The sequence below is a fragment of the Lutra lutra genome, chromosome 13, assembly GCF_902655055.1.
Source record: "Lutra lutra chromosome 13, mLutLut1.2, whole genome shotgun sequence".
NCBI classification, from domain to species: Eukaryota; Metazoa; Chordata; class Mammalia; order Carnivora; family Mustelidae; genus Lutra; species Lutra lutra.
The window spans coordinates 88,392,312-88,405,632 of NC_062290.1; the positions used below are offsets into that span (position 1 = coordinate 88,392,312).

Sequence of the window (13,321 nt, forward strand, 5' to 3'; positions counted from 1 at the left end):
TCTGTGGGGAGTCCCATCCTTCCCAGCCCCTCCTATAGTTTCCATGGCAACTGCTGTTGCCATGGTATTGCTGGGTGAGGAGCTGGCTGGGGGAAAGGGTGGACCCCAGGCCCCCATGCCCACCCGAGCCTCTATGAGAACAGATGTCCTATCAACACAGCCCTGGGGGTTCCCAAATACTAGACAGTCACCCCCAGAGGAGTGAGTAAAGGATGGGAGGGTTAGAGACAGGAACTGCCTCACCACCATCCCACCCCCCCACCGCCCCGTTAAATCCCCTCCTTCTCTGAGCTGCCTGGCGTATCTCCCTTGGAGCACGTGTCACACCGCATTGCATTATCTGTTTACTTGTCTATCTCTCCCTCTGCACTGCAAGCTCCTCCTCTGGGTAGGGAGCGTCTGACTCATCACATCACATCCCCTGGTCCCAGCACAGGGCCTGGCACAGAGCAGCTGCTTCCAAATCTGTCCGAGACGGAATGTAATTGAATTACATAAAAAGCCAATTCTGGCTTTTTGGGTTGAAGGAGGAGCAGAGTTCGACAGGAAACTTCCCAGTCTCTGGGGCCCCACAGGCCCTTGGGTTTGACCCGTGCCCATCTGGGTGACCTTGGACAAGTCACTTCACCTCTGAGCCCCAGTGGCTTCATCTGTAAAATGATCGTTTCCATGTCGGGGCCCTGTTTTGAGGGCCAGGGGGTTCAGTCAGCATTTATCAAGTGCCTCTTATATGCTAAGCCTTGGGCTAGACAGTGCGATCCAGGGGTGAGCAGAAAGATGCCGGGCCTGCCTTTCTGAAGCTCCATCTTGCAGAAATGAAAAGTGCTTGCTTAGCACCTGGAAATGCTGAATAAAGGCAGGATTTGTCATCCTTCTCCTTCCCCATAGAAGTAGCTGACTCCTCCCTATTGGCCTCTCATCTCCCCAGAGGAGGGGCGGAGTAGGAAGAAGTCTCCCCAGGACCCAAGAGAAGGCCTTGAACCCAGGAGCTTGGGCCTACTCTGTTGTGCCTGGGACCCTCCTGGCGGGGGAGTGAGGGGGTGGAGGGTGGTACAGGAAGCTGTGTGGTCCAGGTCAGGCTCTGGGCTGGGGGTGGGAAACCTGGGTTCTTCTCAGGCTCCGTCCAAGTCCTGAAGGAGCTTGAATGTCTCTTCCCCTTCTTGGGCCTCCATGTGCCTCTCCGTGAATGAGGTGGCCAGCTGGATCCCTCTGGTCCCTCAGGCTATAGCCCGCTCCCCGATTTCCTGTGTCCTGGGGATCCCATGACTGCTGTTCTGACCGCCTTGTCCCTGAAGAGACCTCCACCCTCAGACTTGCGCCGGCCTGGGTGGGGCCGTGGGTGGGGGTGGATAGAGAAGTGCTGACAGGACAGAGAATCAGCACCCACAAGGGCTAGCCAGAAGGACTGCTGAGGTTGACATCGGCACAAGCAGATAGTTGGGGTATAGACATCAGGTCTGGGCCAGTGACTCGGGGACCCCTCAGGTCCCGTCTTTCAGAGACTGGGTCTGCACGGGACTGAAGCACAGGGAGCTCTCCCAGCAGAGTCAAACAGATCTGCCTCCGGAGCCTGCTCTGCTGGATACCAGCGGCGCAGTCTGAACACCTCTGAGCCTCGGTCTCCTCATCTGGAAAATGGGGATAATAACAGCACCTGTCTCACAAGGCTGTTGGGTGGAGTGCATGAGATATTGCCCACAAGGAGCCTGGTGTGCAGTAGGCCCTTGAAGAAGCATGAATTCCCTTGCCTCCCCCCCCCCCCCAATCCCTCCTCATCCTCAGCCTCAGCCAGATGGGGCCCCCAGGGAAGGGGAAGTGAGATGCTGCCCTTCCCCCACAGCGGAAAGGAGAGGAGAAGGTGCAGCTCCATTTCCTTGAGACCCACTCTGTGGCCTCTGGGCGCTTGGGCACACAGGGCACCCCACCCCACAGTTGAATGGTGGTGACTGGGTTGGCAGAGGGACTTCTTGTTGGCCCAGAACCAACACAGAGCATACCCGAGAGAGATCTGGGGGTTATTGGTCTCCTGGCAGTTGATAGGCATAAATCTGTGACCCAGGGTACTGGGTGGGGGGGAGGTCCCTTCTACCTTTCTCGGATGCCATCTCCCCTCCGTGGCCTGAAACCCCTTGGACTAAGGTGTGGTGGGCACTTAGGGAGAGTGTTGGGACTCCCAGTGGCAGGACAGATGCCCCCAGGACAGAGGGAGCCTATTCAGGCCCTGACCCTCCTCTCGCTCCCACCTCATTGCAGGGACTTCCTGCCCCGAGGGTCAGGCATCGTCACCCGACGCCCCCTGGTCCTGCAGCTGGTCAATGCCACCACAGGTACGCGCTCTGCCAGCAGCCCCACTCTCCCCAAAGAGCGGTCCGGCCTAGCCCCTGAACTTGCTTGCTGTGTGCCTTTGGCCCTGGATTCCCCGTCTGGAAGTGGGGATAAAAATGCATAACGGAGACTGTGGTGGTGTTGTGGGGAGGGAGGGGAGAGAAGGCAGTGTTTGGGGGGTTGTGCAGTGGAAGAGGGGACCCGGGCGGATTTCAGGTTAAGATGCTTACCCCTCCACCGTTCTTCCCCAACTCCCCACTCTGGGGCAGAATATGCCGAATTCCTGCACTGCAAGGGGAAGAAATTCACCGACTTCGAGGAGGTGCGCCTGGAGATTGAGGCTGAGACCGACCGGGTCACGGGCACTAACAAGGGCATCTCCCCGGTGCCCATCAACCTCCGCGTCTACTCGCCGCACGGTGAGGAGACATGGCCCCGCCCCGGGCCTCCTGGCCCCCTGGCTTGGCTCCGCCCCCACAGCGACCCCGCTCCTCTGCCCATCCTACCCCAAACTCCACCCCGCCATGGCTCCGCCCACCGCTGGCCACGCCTTGCACGGCCCCACTCCCCTGGCTTCAGCCCAGCGTTTCCCTAATCCCGTCCACCTCCCGCCGGATCCTCTCTAGCCGACCCCGTTCCTTAATCCGCCCGCCCACCGCCACGCCCCTCGCCTTGAGCCCGCCCTCCTGCCACCTTGTCCAGTGCTGAACCTGACACTGGTGGACCTGCCCGGAATGACCAAGGTCCCGGTGGGGGACCAACCTCCTGACATCGAGTTCCAGATCCGGGACATGCTCATGCAGTTTGTCACCAAGGAGAACTGCCTCATCCTGGCTGTGTCCCCGGCCAACTCCGACCTGGCCAACTCTGATGCTCTCAAGGTTGCCAAGGAGGTGGACCCCCAGGGTAGGTTCCTGAGGGCAGCAGAAGTGCAAGGCCCTGGGGCTCTACTTTCTGGGCCAGGAGGAGCCACTTTGAAGAGTAAAGGAGGCAGGTGGTGGGTGAGGGAGGGTATGGGAAGGGAGATGGGCGGAGCCGGTGGTCGCAGTTCACGGGGTCTCAGGTGGGAGGGCTAGTGCAGATGCAGATGAGCCTCTTCTGCGGCCCCCCAGGCCAGCGCACCATCGGGGTCATCACCAAGCTGGATCTGATGGACGAGGGCACAGATGCCCGTGATGTGCTGGAGAACAAGCTTCTCCCCCTGCGCAGAGGTAGGCAGGCCCCTCCCCTAACCTGCTGCTCTGCCCCTCTCCTTCACCCCACCCTGCGCAAGGCTGCTCGCCCCTGACCTCTACCGCCTTCCACAGGCTACATAGGGGTGGTGAACCGGAGCCAGAAGGACATTGATGGCAAGAAGGATATCACGGCCGCTTTGGCCGCTGAGCGCAAGTTCTTCCTCTCCCACCCATCCTACCGCCACTTGGCAGACCGCATGGGCACACCCTACCTGCAGAAGGTCCTCAATCAGGTGGGAGCTCAGGCCTGGGGAAAGCAGCATGGGGACAGAACCAGTCAAATGTGAGGGTGACCCACAGAGGAGTCCTCCTCGTGGGTGTGATGAGGATGGGAGGGAGCGAGAAAGGGCATGTGGCATAGGGGCGAACTGGGGACTTGGGGCCCTACAGACCTGACACTCCAGCTCTTTGAACTTGAGAATTACCCTGCGGGAGGCCTAAACTCAGAGGGGAAGAGGGGGCAGCCCTCCAGCCATTCCTGCCCAGAAACATTTTATTTGGCCCTCATGGTGTCTAGAAATCAGGTAATTTCAAATAAAAATCTAGACTCCCGGTTTCTACTGAAAATTGCACGCGGCGCCTAGCTGGCTCAGTTGGTAGAGCCTGTACTCTCCATGTCAGAGTTTTAAGTTTGAGCCCCACAGTGGGCATAGAGATTATGTAAAAATAAGATCTTTAGGGGCGCCTGGGTGGCTCAGTTGGTTAAGCAACTGCCCTCAGCTCGGGTCATGATCCTGGAGTCGCAGGATCGTGTCCAGTGTCCGGTTCCCTGCTCTGTGGGGAGTCTGCTTCTCCCTCTGACCCTCCCCCCCCCCCCGTCTTGTGCTCTCTCTCATTCTCTCTCTTTCAAATAAATAAAATCTTAAAAATAAAATCTTTAAAAGAAAGAAAGAAAGAAAGAAAGAAAGAAAGAAAGAAAGAAGGAAAATTGCGTTGTTCACTCATGAATTCAGTTCATACACCCACTGTATGCCAGGCCCAGGCCCCAGCGGCTTTGCTTCTCGTGGGCAGAGCGGTGATGGGCAAGGTCATGGCTGCCTTCTACCGCTTCCAACCTCACCACATCCACAGGTGCCCTGGCATCCTGGCCCCTGCTTGACCCTCCGGGTAACTGCGTTTGTGACCATGGCCTTAACCCCTGTCTCATTCTGCGCCCCCCTCCCCCGCCCCCAGCAACTGACCAACCACATCCGGGACACACTGCCGGGGCTTCGGAACAAGCTGCAGAGCCAGCTCCTGTCCATAGAGAAGGAGGTGGAAGAGTACAAGAACTTCCGGCCTGATGACCCAGCGCGCAAGACCAAGGCCCTGCTGCAGTGAGGCCCGCCCCGGCTTCTGACTCCCCAGCACAGGGCTCCCCCAGGGCTCCCTCCACAAGGCAGCTGCAGCCTCCTCACACCATCCCACTCTCTCCACCCCCAGGATGGTCCAGCAGTTTGCCGTGGACTTTGAGAAGCGCATTGAGGGCTCAGGGGACCAGATCGACACCTATGAATTGTCAGGAGGAGCTCGCATCAACCGGATCTTCCATGAGCGCTTCCCCTTTGAGCTAGTCAAGGTAGGACAGTCTCCCCAGGGCCCCGGGGCGGGGGCAGGGGTGGGGAGGTGGGGTGGGACGCTTTTGCTTAGGACTACCCACCCTACCCCTCCCCAGGACTTTCACGAATACATTTGCTGACCTGGCGCCCAACTCTGGGCAGGGTGCATGGGTCTTGGCCTTCCGGGAAGCAGGAAGGCCCTGACCAGCTATCACCTGCTCTCCTACACAGATGGAATTTGATGAGAAGGAGCTCCGAAGGGAGATCAGCTACGCCATCAAGAATATCCATGGCATTAGGCACGTATTGGGACCGGGGAAGGGGGCTGAGCCCTGGAAGGCAGGGTGTCTGGTGCCAAGGCACAGGGAGAGAAGTGAGCTGCCCTCAGGAAGGACCAAGAGCCCTGGTCCCCAGTCCCCTCCACCCTTTCTGGTTCCCAGCTCAAATAGGCTCGGGCTGGGGGAGGTGGACTGGAGGCATGGGCCACCCCCTCCCTGCAACTTGCTGTCCTCCTTTGCTGTCCCTGGAGCCAGGGCCTGCAGGCTGGACCAGCTGGGCAGAGCCTAGGACATAGGTGGCCGGGGAGACATCCTCTAGGCTTGGACCTCCTGCACATCCTCAGGATGAGACAGCCTCCCTCAGTCCTCTCCAGGAGGTGCCAAACCACTGGGGAGGGCCTGGGATGGAGCTGCTAGTAAATGTCTGTGTCCTTTTAGGATGGGACAGGGCCTCTCAACCCTCCAGACCCTCCCGTAGTCTCATTAGCCCCAAGTGGGCCCCATTCCACATCACTGCCCTTCTTCTAGCCAGCCTCATGGCCTTTGGAACAGGAAAGGGGACTAGAAAAAGGACTCTTCCTTAAAAGCTTCACCCCCTTCAAGGACCGAGACCCACACTGTTCATTCAACAAGAAAATTTAAAGCACCTGCTATGTGCGAGGCAGTGAACGAGACCAAAATATCCCTGCATTTAAGCAGGTTCAATTCCAAGGTTTGGCATGGAAATTACAGACTGATAACTGCATTGGCCTTGACACCAGAAAAAAAAAAAAAAATCTCTCTCCTGATCTTAAAATAAAATGTTTTATCCCCAGAAAGGCTCTTAAAGAGAACCCAGTTTGGCAGTTTTCATACCATTTCTGGCCATAGCACCTTTTGTACGAACAGAATTTTCAGAGGAAGCAGGACATACATGACTATAAGCAGACCGTGTCTTGCCCCCAAAGAGCGTCTAGTGGAAAGTCCTTCATTAGAAACCCTCCCACCCGTTTTACAGATGAGAACACTGACGCCCAGAGAGGGGGAGTGGGAGGACCCCAAGGGCAGAGTTCAGGGGGTCGGGCGGGGCCCTGGCCTGGCACTCCTGGCCCGAGCTGGCCTGTGACACTGTGCCCTTCTCCCGCTCCGGGCGTTCAGAACGGGGCTCTTTACCCCAGACATGGCCTTTGAGACCATTGTGAAAAAGCAGGTGAAGAAGATCCGAGAACCGTGTCTCAAGTGTGTGGACATGGTTATCTCGGAGCTAATCAGCACGGTTAGACAGTGCACCAAGAAGGTAACCCGGTGGCCCGGGCCAGCCCCCCCCACCTCTGCCCCGCTCCTGCACCGCTGCCAGGCGCTCCTTTCCCCACATCCCTCACCACCTCCTCGGTAGCATGTACAGACCTCGACGGGGTGGGGGAGGCAGGCCACCAAGGACCAAGACAGGGGGCCTCTATGAGGGGGCCTTACCCACCCCCTGGCCCCCAGATGTAGGGATTAGACATTGATAAGACAGGTGTGATGGCGACTGTTCATCCTCTGAGCCCACCAAGAGCTCCCCCAGCTCAGGGAGAATAGGCCTGGAGGGACCCTGAGCCCTCTTCCAGCTTTGGGGGTCCCCTTTGGGGGCTCCAGGGACCCCACAGGCAGGTGAGATACAGGGCCTTCTGGATGGCTAGAGGGGTGCAGAGGACCCGGGTCTAGCAGGTACCCTGACTCCCCACTGTCTTTCATCCTCCCAATTCTCACCCCAGCCTCACTCAGGACTCTCACTCAGGACCTTCCTCTTCCCTTCCATCCACATCCAACCTTCCAGGCACAGAGCCCTCTTCCATCTGTTACGTCATCTGAGCTTCACAGAACCTCCCAAGGAGGACAGGGCAGGGAGGATGGCACCCATGTCACAGCAGGAAAACTGAGGCTTAGGAGATCAAGTGACTTGTCCCAGGTCATATAAGTTAGTAAGTGGCAGAGCTATTACTCGAAGCCAAGGCTTTGGACTCCAAATCCAGTACTTCTTTGATTCCACGCTCAGCCTCCCTTCCTTCCCTCTCCCCACTGCTGCCCTGGCCCCTCTCTACCACCACTTCCACTCTTTCTGTCTTTCCTCTTCTCTCTTTCTGTCTTTCCCAGCTGAGTTCCTCCAGACCCTTTTGGAGGAGAGGCAAAGGATGCCCCTTGTGGAGAAAGGGAAGGGCAGGAGTAGAACAGAGAGCTGGAGAGTGGAGGTCAGGCAGCTACGCAACTCCAGGAGGCATCATCTGCACCATGGTCTATGCAAATGGAGCCCCCTGGAGTTGTGCAGTGCACAGCCTGGGCAGCTGGATGCAGCGATCCTGGTTGAGGTAGGGAATCATGCTAGGCTTTGGAGCCAGGATGAAGTGAATACAGGAGATTCTGGCAAACCTTGAATTGAACAGAACGGGTGGGTGGGGTTCTGGCCTGGGACCCTTAGGAGGACCCAAAGGCTGTGACAAAGATAGCATTGGAAAAGACAGAGAGGGCTGGCTCAGTGTAGCTGAGGAGTAGGGGTCGGGGGGAGCCCCAAGCCCTGGGAAGAGGATCTAAACTTAGGAAGGGGCCTTGTTTGGAGCAGGGGTTGGTCCCTCAGAAGCCCCCCACCCCATATCCACAGAGTCTTGGGGGATACTTGGCAGCTCCTGGGAGGTGCCGACCCCGGGTGGCGGTAGGGAGGGCCGGTCCCACGCTCACATTGTCTTCTGTTCTCTCTCTCTTTCTCCGTGTCGGTGTCTCTCTCTCTTCCCCCATGCCCGTACCATCCTCCACTCCCGAATCCTGGCTCTGCTTGGCTTTCACTCCCTTCCTTCTCCCCACCTGCCCACGGCTGCTCCTCCTGTCCCGTCCCCTCCTCCCCGGGTGCAGGACGGGCCTCTTCACACCTGACCTCGCTTTTGAAGCCACAGTGAAAAAGCAGGTGCAGAAGCTCAAAGAGCCCAGTATCAAGTGTGTGGATATGGTAGTCAGTGAGCTCACGGCCACCATCAGAAAGTGTAGCGAAAAGGTATGACGGCCACCAGGGCGGGGCTGGGCCTGGCTGTCCCTTCCTCATGGCCATGGCCTCCCGTGGGAAGAACCATCTGCTGAGCAGGCCTGACAGCCTCTCCGCCACCCACGTGGACCCAGATGCCTGTGCTGGCCGGGTGACTCTGGGCCCTTAGGTTTTGTGCCAGCCTATAACCCTGGGTCTGCTTACACTTAACGATCCTTTTAGGCCCCCATCGCTGCTAGAAGACTTTGCTCCAACCCGAGCATCCTCAGCGGTCCCTTTTCACTAAGAATGACAGTGGTGACAACGATGAGAAGGGGATGGCTGGTATTTGTTAAGCAGCTATTATGGGCCAAGCACTGAGCTAAGTGCTCATCTTTGTTAACTGACTTAAGCCTCCCAACAACCCTGAGAAGTGGGTAATGTTATCCCCATTTTACAGATGAATCAACCGAGTCTCAGAAAAGAAGAGCAGAGTGGGATTCAGAGTTAGGGAAGTGGGGGAGGGGTGGATAGATCTGGGATCCAGGCCTCCTGGGGTGGGGGAAGCCAGCCCAGTTCCTCAAAACCAATTGCCTTAAAGCATCTTGGATTACTCACTTTATGGTAATCCATATGCATTCGACAGGGCCAGCCTCTTTTGGGTCTGTGACCTTTTTAAAGGCCTTCTTCCTATTTGTCTACTTTTGGGCATTCTGAGGATTTTTAGCCAGATCATCCGAAGGCAGTTCTTCCCCAGGGAGTGCATGAGAATCAGGTGCCTGGGGGAGACTTTCCAGGATTCCAATGCCCCTGCCCAGCAAAGCTGATTCAGAATCTCCAGGAGAGCCCAGCCTCTCCTATATTTGAAAAAGCTCTCTATGCTGGGCGGTGGGGGCACTTCTGCCTTAACTGTATGTTGCAAGTAAGTTTCACAGGTTTCGTGGCTCGTGCGTAATCACTCACGTGCACACCTTCCCTTATCCTGTCTCACTTTGCCCACTTATGTGGACAGAAAGCAAATTAGCATCCACGCTGTGCCTTTTCCAGGTGTAATAAAACCCGGGCCGGAATCCCCACTGGGTTAGTACTGACGGAGGCATCTGGGTCACCGTCCCACTGCCCACTGAGTTCTCGGCGACACAATCTTTTGTTACACTTTAAAAAACACCGAGTTTATTTTAAACTGCCTTAAATCTCTTTACAAACGAAGACGAGATATAACTACATTTTTTTTAACTTTTGCTTTTCATTATTAAAACTAATACCTTCTCAATTCTAAACACTGGGGAAATGACAAAGCTTAAAAAGGCAGCAACCCTCCCTTCCCAGGAAGCCACTACTGAGATTTTTGTATGTTTCTTGCAAGTATATGCCTTTAAAAAAAAAATTGAAATGATCAGTATTAATTTTGTTCTGATCCTACACAATTGTTACAAAAATACTCAAACAGTACAGAGAAAGCAAAGTCCCTATAATCGTACAACCCTAAAGATAAGGACTATTAGCTTCCTAACTAATTACAAAAATACACCAGTTTTAACCTAAATGGAATCATACTATACACACTGATTTCAGAACTCTTTTACTGAGCAATATGTAATGGAATCCTTTACGTAATTGCAAGATCTACCCTTGAGCTGCTGAATCATAGTCCACTGTAGAAATATGCCTTGATCTATATATCCAATATCCTACTGACATTGCCATTGTTTCAAACTTTTTTTTCTTTTACAAACAGTGCTGCAGTGACCAACCTTACAAATGTATTTATAGTACGTACCTATTTTTTTTTTAAGATTTTATTTATTTATTTGGCAGACAGAGATCTCAAGTAGGCAGAGAGGCAGGCAAAGAGAGAGAGGGGGAAGCAGGCTCCCTGATGAGCAGAGAGCCCGATTCAGGGCTCGATTCCAGGACCCCGAGATCATGACCTGAGCCGAAGGCAGCGGCCCAACCCACTGAGCCACCCAGGCGCCCATTAATAATTTTTTTAAAAGATTTTATTTGTTTATTTGACAGAGAGAGAGAGAGAGAGAGCACAAATTGGCAGAGCGGCAGGCAGAGGGAGAGGGAGAAGCAGGCTCTCTGCTGAGCAGGGAACCCAATGCGGGGCTTGATCCCAGCACCCTGGGATTATGACCTCAGCCAAAGGCCGCCGCCTAACTACTGAGCCACCCAGGCACCCCTATTCTGCTTTTTCTTTAGGGAAAATTTCTAGAAAGACAATGGCCAGTCAGTGGATATGAACATTCATGATTTGGGTAACTTCCCCACTTCCCCAACATTGTCCTATTCCTCCTAATTTTTTTCCCTTGTCTTTTTCCCTCTAAGGGTTATTTATTTATTTTGAGAGTGGGGGAAGGGGCAGAGGGAGAGAGAGAAAAATAAAAAATCCCAAGCAGGGGCACCTCAGTGGCTCAGGTAGTTAAGCATCTGCCTTCGGCTCAGATCATGATCCTAGAATCCTAGAATCGAGCCCCAAGTCGGGCTTCCTGCTCTGCGGGGAGCCTGCTTCTCCCTTTCCCTGCCACTCCCCCTGCTTGTATGTGTGCTCTCTCTCTCTCTGTATTAAATAAATACATAAAATCTTAAAAGAAAGAAAGAAAGAAAGAAATCCCAAGCAGACACCCTGCTGAGTGCAGAGCCCAACAGGGGGCTCAGTCTCATGACCCTGAGACCATGACCTGAGCAGAAATCACAAATTGGGCCCTTAACTAACTGAGCCACCTGGGCACTCCCTCCAAATCTTTTTTTCTTTTTCTTTTTTTTTTTTTTAAGATTTTATTTATTTATCTGACAGAGAGAGAGATCACAAGTAGGCAGAGGCAGGCAGAGAGAGAGAGGAAGGTAAGCAGGCTCCCCGCCGAGCAGAAAGCCCGATGTGGGGCTCGATCCCAGGACCCTGGGATCACGACCCGAGCCGAAGGCAGAGGCTTAACCCACTGAGCCCCCAAATCTTTTTTCTATACATAGGTTTATTTTCCTTGTTAGGTAGCCCCACTGTGAATATATTAGCATCCTGCTTTTTCTTTTAGTAACACACATGGGGGGGGGTATGTTACATAGTCTACATAAACCTTTTTTAGTGGTTGCGTGATATTCTACTGAACAGATTTGTCATGATTTATGTAACATGTAGTACATGTTTTTCTATTGGTGAACATGTTTTTTTTAAGATTTATTTATTTTAGAGAGAGACCACGAGCAGGAGGGGCAGAAGGAGAGAAAGAATCTCCAGCAGCCTCCGCGCTCAGCGTGGAGCCCGATGTAGGGTTCGATCTCACGACTCTGAGATCAGGACCTGAGCCAAAACCAAGAGTCAAACGCTTAACCCACTGCACCACCCAGGCCATTTAAATTGTCTCTGGTTTTTCAATATTATAAATAATCTGGCAATGAACATCCTTAGTAATCTCTACACCCAACATGGGGCTTGAACTCATCACCCCGAGATCAAGAGTCACACACTCTACCGACTGAACGAGCCAGGCCCCACTGAACATCTTTGCCTATACAAAAATCCTCTTTCTCTAGGATTTTTTTCCTTAGGATAGATTCTTAGAAAACTGATTACTAGAATCAAACATTTAAAAACTATGAAACAATCTGCCGAATTGCATTCCAAAGGAAAGCAGTAATTATCGTAAATGGTAACATTTTGGAAACAACCCAGATATCCATCAAGAGGGGATCGATTATGTAAATATCATACAGTCAGTGGCAGACTATAGCTATTAAAAGGGCAAGATATATTTATTTCCATTCACATGTCCCTCCCCAGTGTACTGTGGGAAAAGAGCAGGTTTCAAAAGACAATATAGTATTTGGGGGAGGAAATGGTATGTGTGAATAATAAAATCCCAAAGGCATAGTCATCACATTGCTAACCATTATGTTAAGGGAGGGCAAGGAGAATAGGAACTTTTCCATTTCTACTTTGCAAATTTTAGTCTTGCAGTGAGTCTAGATTTTTGTCAGCAGGAATACTGATAACCAAAACTTTAAAAAAGAAAGCTTATAAATTATTTCTAAAAAATAATGTTGCCTTTTGATGTATTGAATGAGTAGTAATGATTTTTTTTTCTTTACATGGCAAAACTTCACCCATCTTCTTTATTTTTTTCTTCCCCAAGTCTTTTTAAGTTTACCCAGGCACCTCCCAGAGGCTTCTAAATAGTCCATTCTAACTCTTCCCGGGCCTGCTGGGATTACAGCTTTCCTCTGGATGAAATCTGGAGTTTAATGTCACCCATGGGGTGTGCTGCTTAATCCTCCCAAGGACGCTAAGAGGGAAGGCGCTGTTACTGCCCCATTTTCCACATGGAGAAACTGAGGCTCGGGGAGGTTGCAGTCACTTTCTTAAGGAGAGTTGGCAGGGCAGGGACTGGCTTTGAAACAAGAGTCATGTGGCTCCCGGGCCTGAATCCTTGGCCACTCACTCATGGGCTCCAAGCTGACCGCCCCTACTCAGCCAAGGACTGGGAGAGAAATGTTCCATCTTAAAAACTGGCTAAAAGTCCTGGAAAGGCTCAGAGACAGCCAGAATGGAAAAAGATGCTCAAAGGGAACAGAACTTCTCAAAGAGGCTGAGGCTGCCCTGTCATGTGTGACACATGGAAAATTTGACAAATGTAACATCCAGAACCAGTGGGAGAATTGGTTATGTTCTTTACCAAACTGCTCCCCCTTCCCTCCTTGCCCACCTCCCCCCTCCAACACACCCCCCCACCCCGCCATAGCCCTGCCCTGGGAGGAAGCACGTGGGACCACCTCAGAGGAGGTGACTCAGTCCTGAATGTCTGCCCCAAGTTGGAGACTTCAAGGACTACAGCCCCTCCTTGGGCCTCATGGGGCAGTGGGTCCACCAGGCCCGTCCAGCCAGTGTTTGTTTGGAAGCCCCCGGTCTCGCACTACATCTCCCCCCAGGTCCCTTGTGTTTGGCCACATCAGCCACACCTTGGCATAGCCATGGGA

The 13,321-nt window shown here is 53.4% G+C and overlaps 1 protein-coding gene across 13 annotated transcripts in view; it reads left to right on the top strand.

The window, feature by feature from the left end:
* DNM1 (dynamin 1) overlaps positions 1-13,321 on the top strand; it is a 44,925-nt gene that overhangs the window by 12,037 nt on the left and 19,567 nt on the right. For 9 of the 13 annotated variants that reach the window (XR_007122174.1, XR_007122176.1, XR_007122175.1 and 6 more), the window contains exons 2-10: positions 2,254-2,327; positions 2,595-2,744; positions 3,028-3,231; positions 3,438-3,536; positions 3,633-3,793; positions 4,734-4,876; positions 4,983-5,118; positions 5,330-5,397; positions 8,242-8,380. Coding sequence is in view for 10 of the 13 variants with exons in the window: in XM_047699035.1 (XP_047554991.1) it covers positions 2,254-2,327; positions 2,595-2,744; positions 3,028-3,231; positions 3,438-3,536; positions 3,633-3,793; positions 4,734-4,876; positions 4,983-5,118; positions 5,330-5,397; positions 8,242-8,380 (1,174 nt within the window). In the remaining 3 variants the exon portion in view is untranslated. Of the gene's footprint in view, positions 1-2,253; positions 2,328-2,594; positions 2,745-3,027; positions 3,232-3,437; positions 3,537-3,632; positions 3,794-4,733; positions 4,877-4,982; positions 5,119-5,329; positions 5,398-6,513; positions 6,653-8,241; positions 8,381-13,321 lie in introns of all 13 variants that reach the window. The other 4 variants (XM_047699033.1, XM_047699028.1, XM_047699029.1 and 1 more) reach the window with 1 other exon arrangement.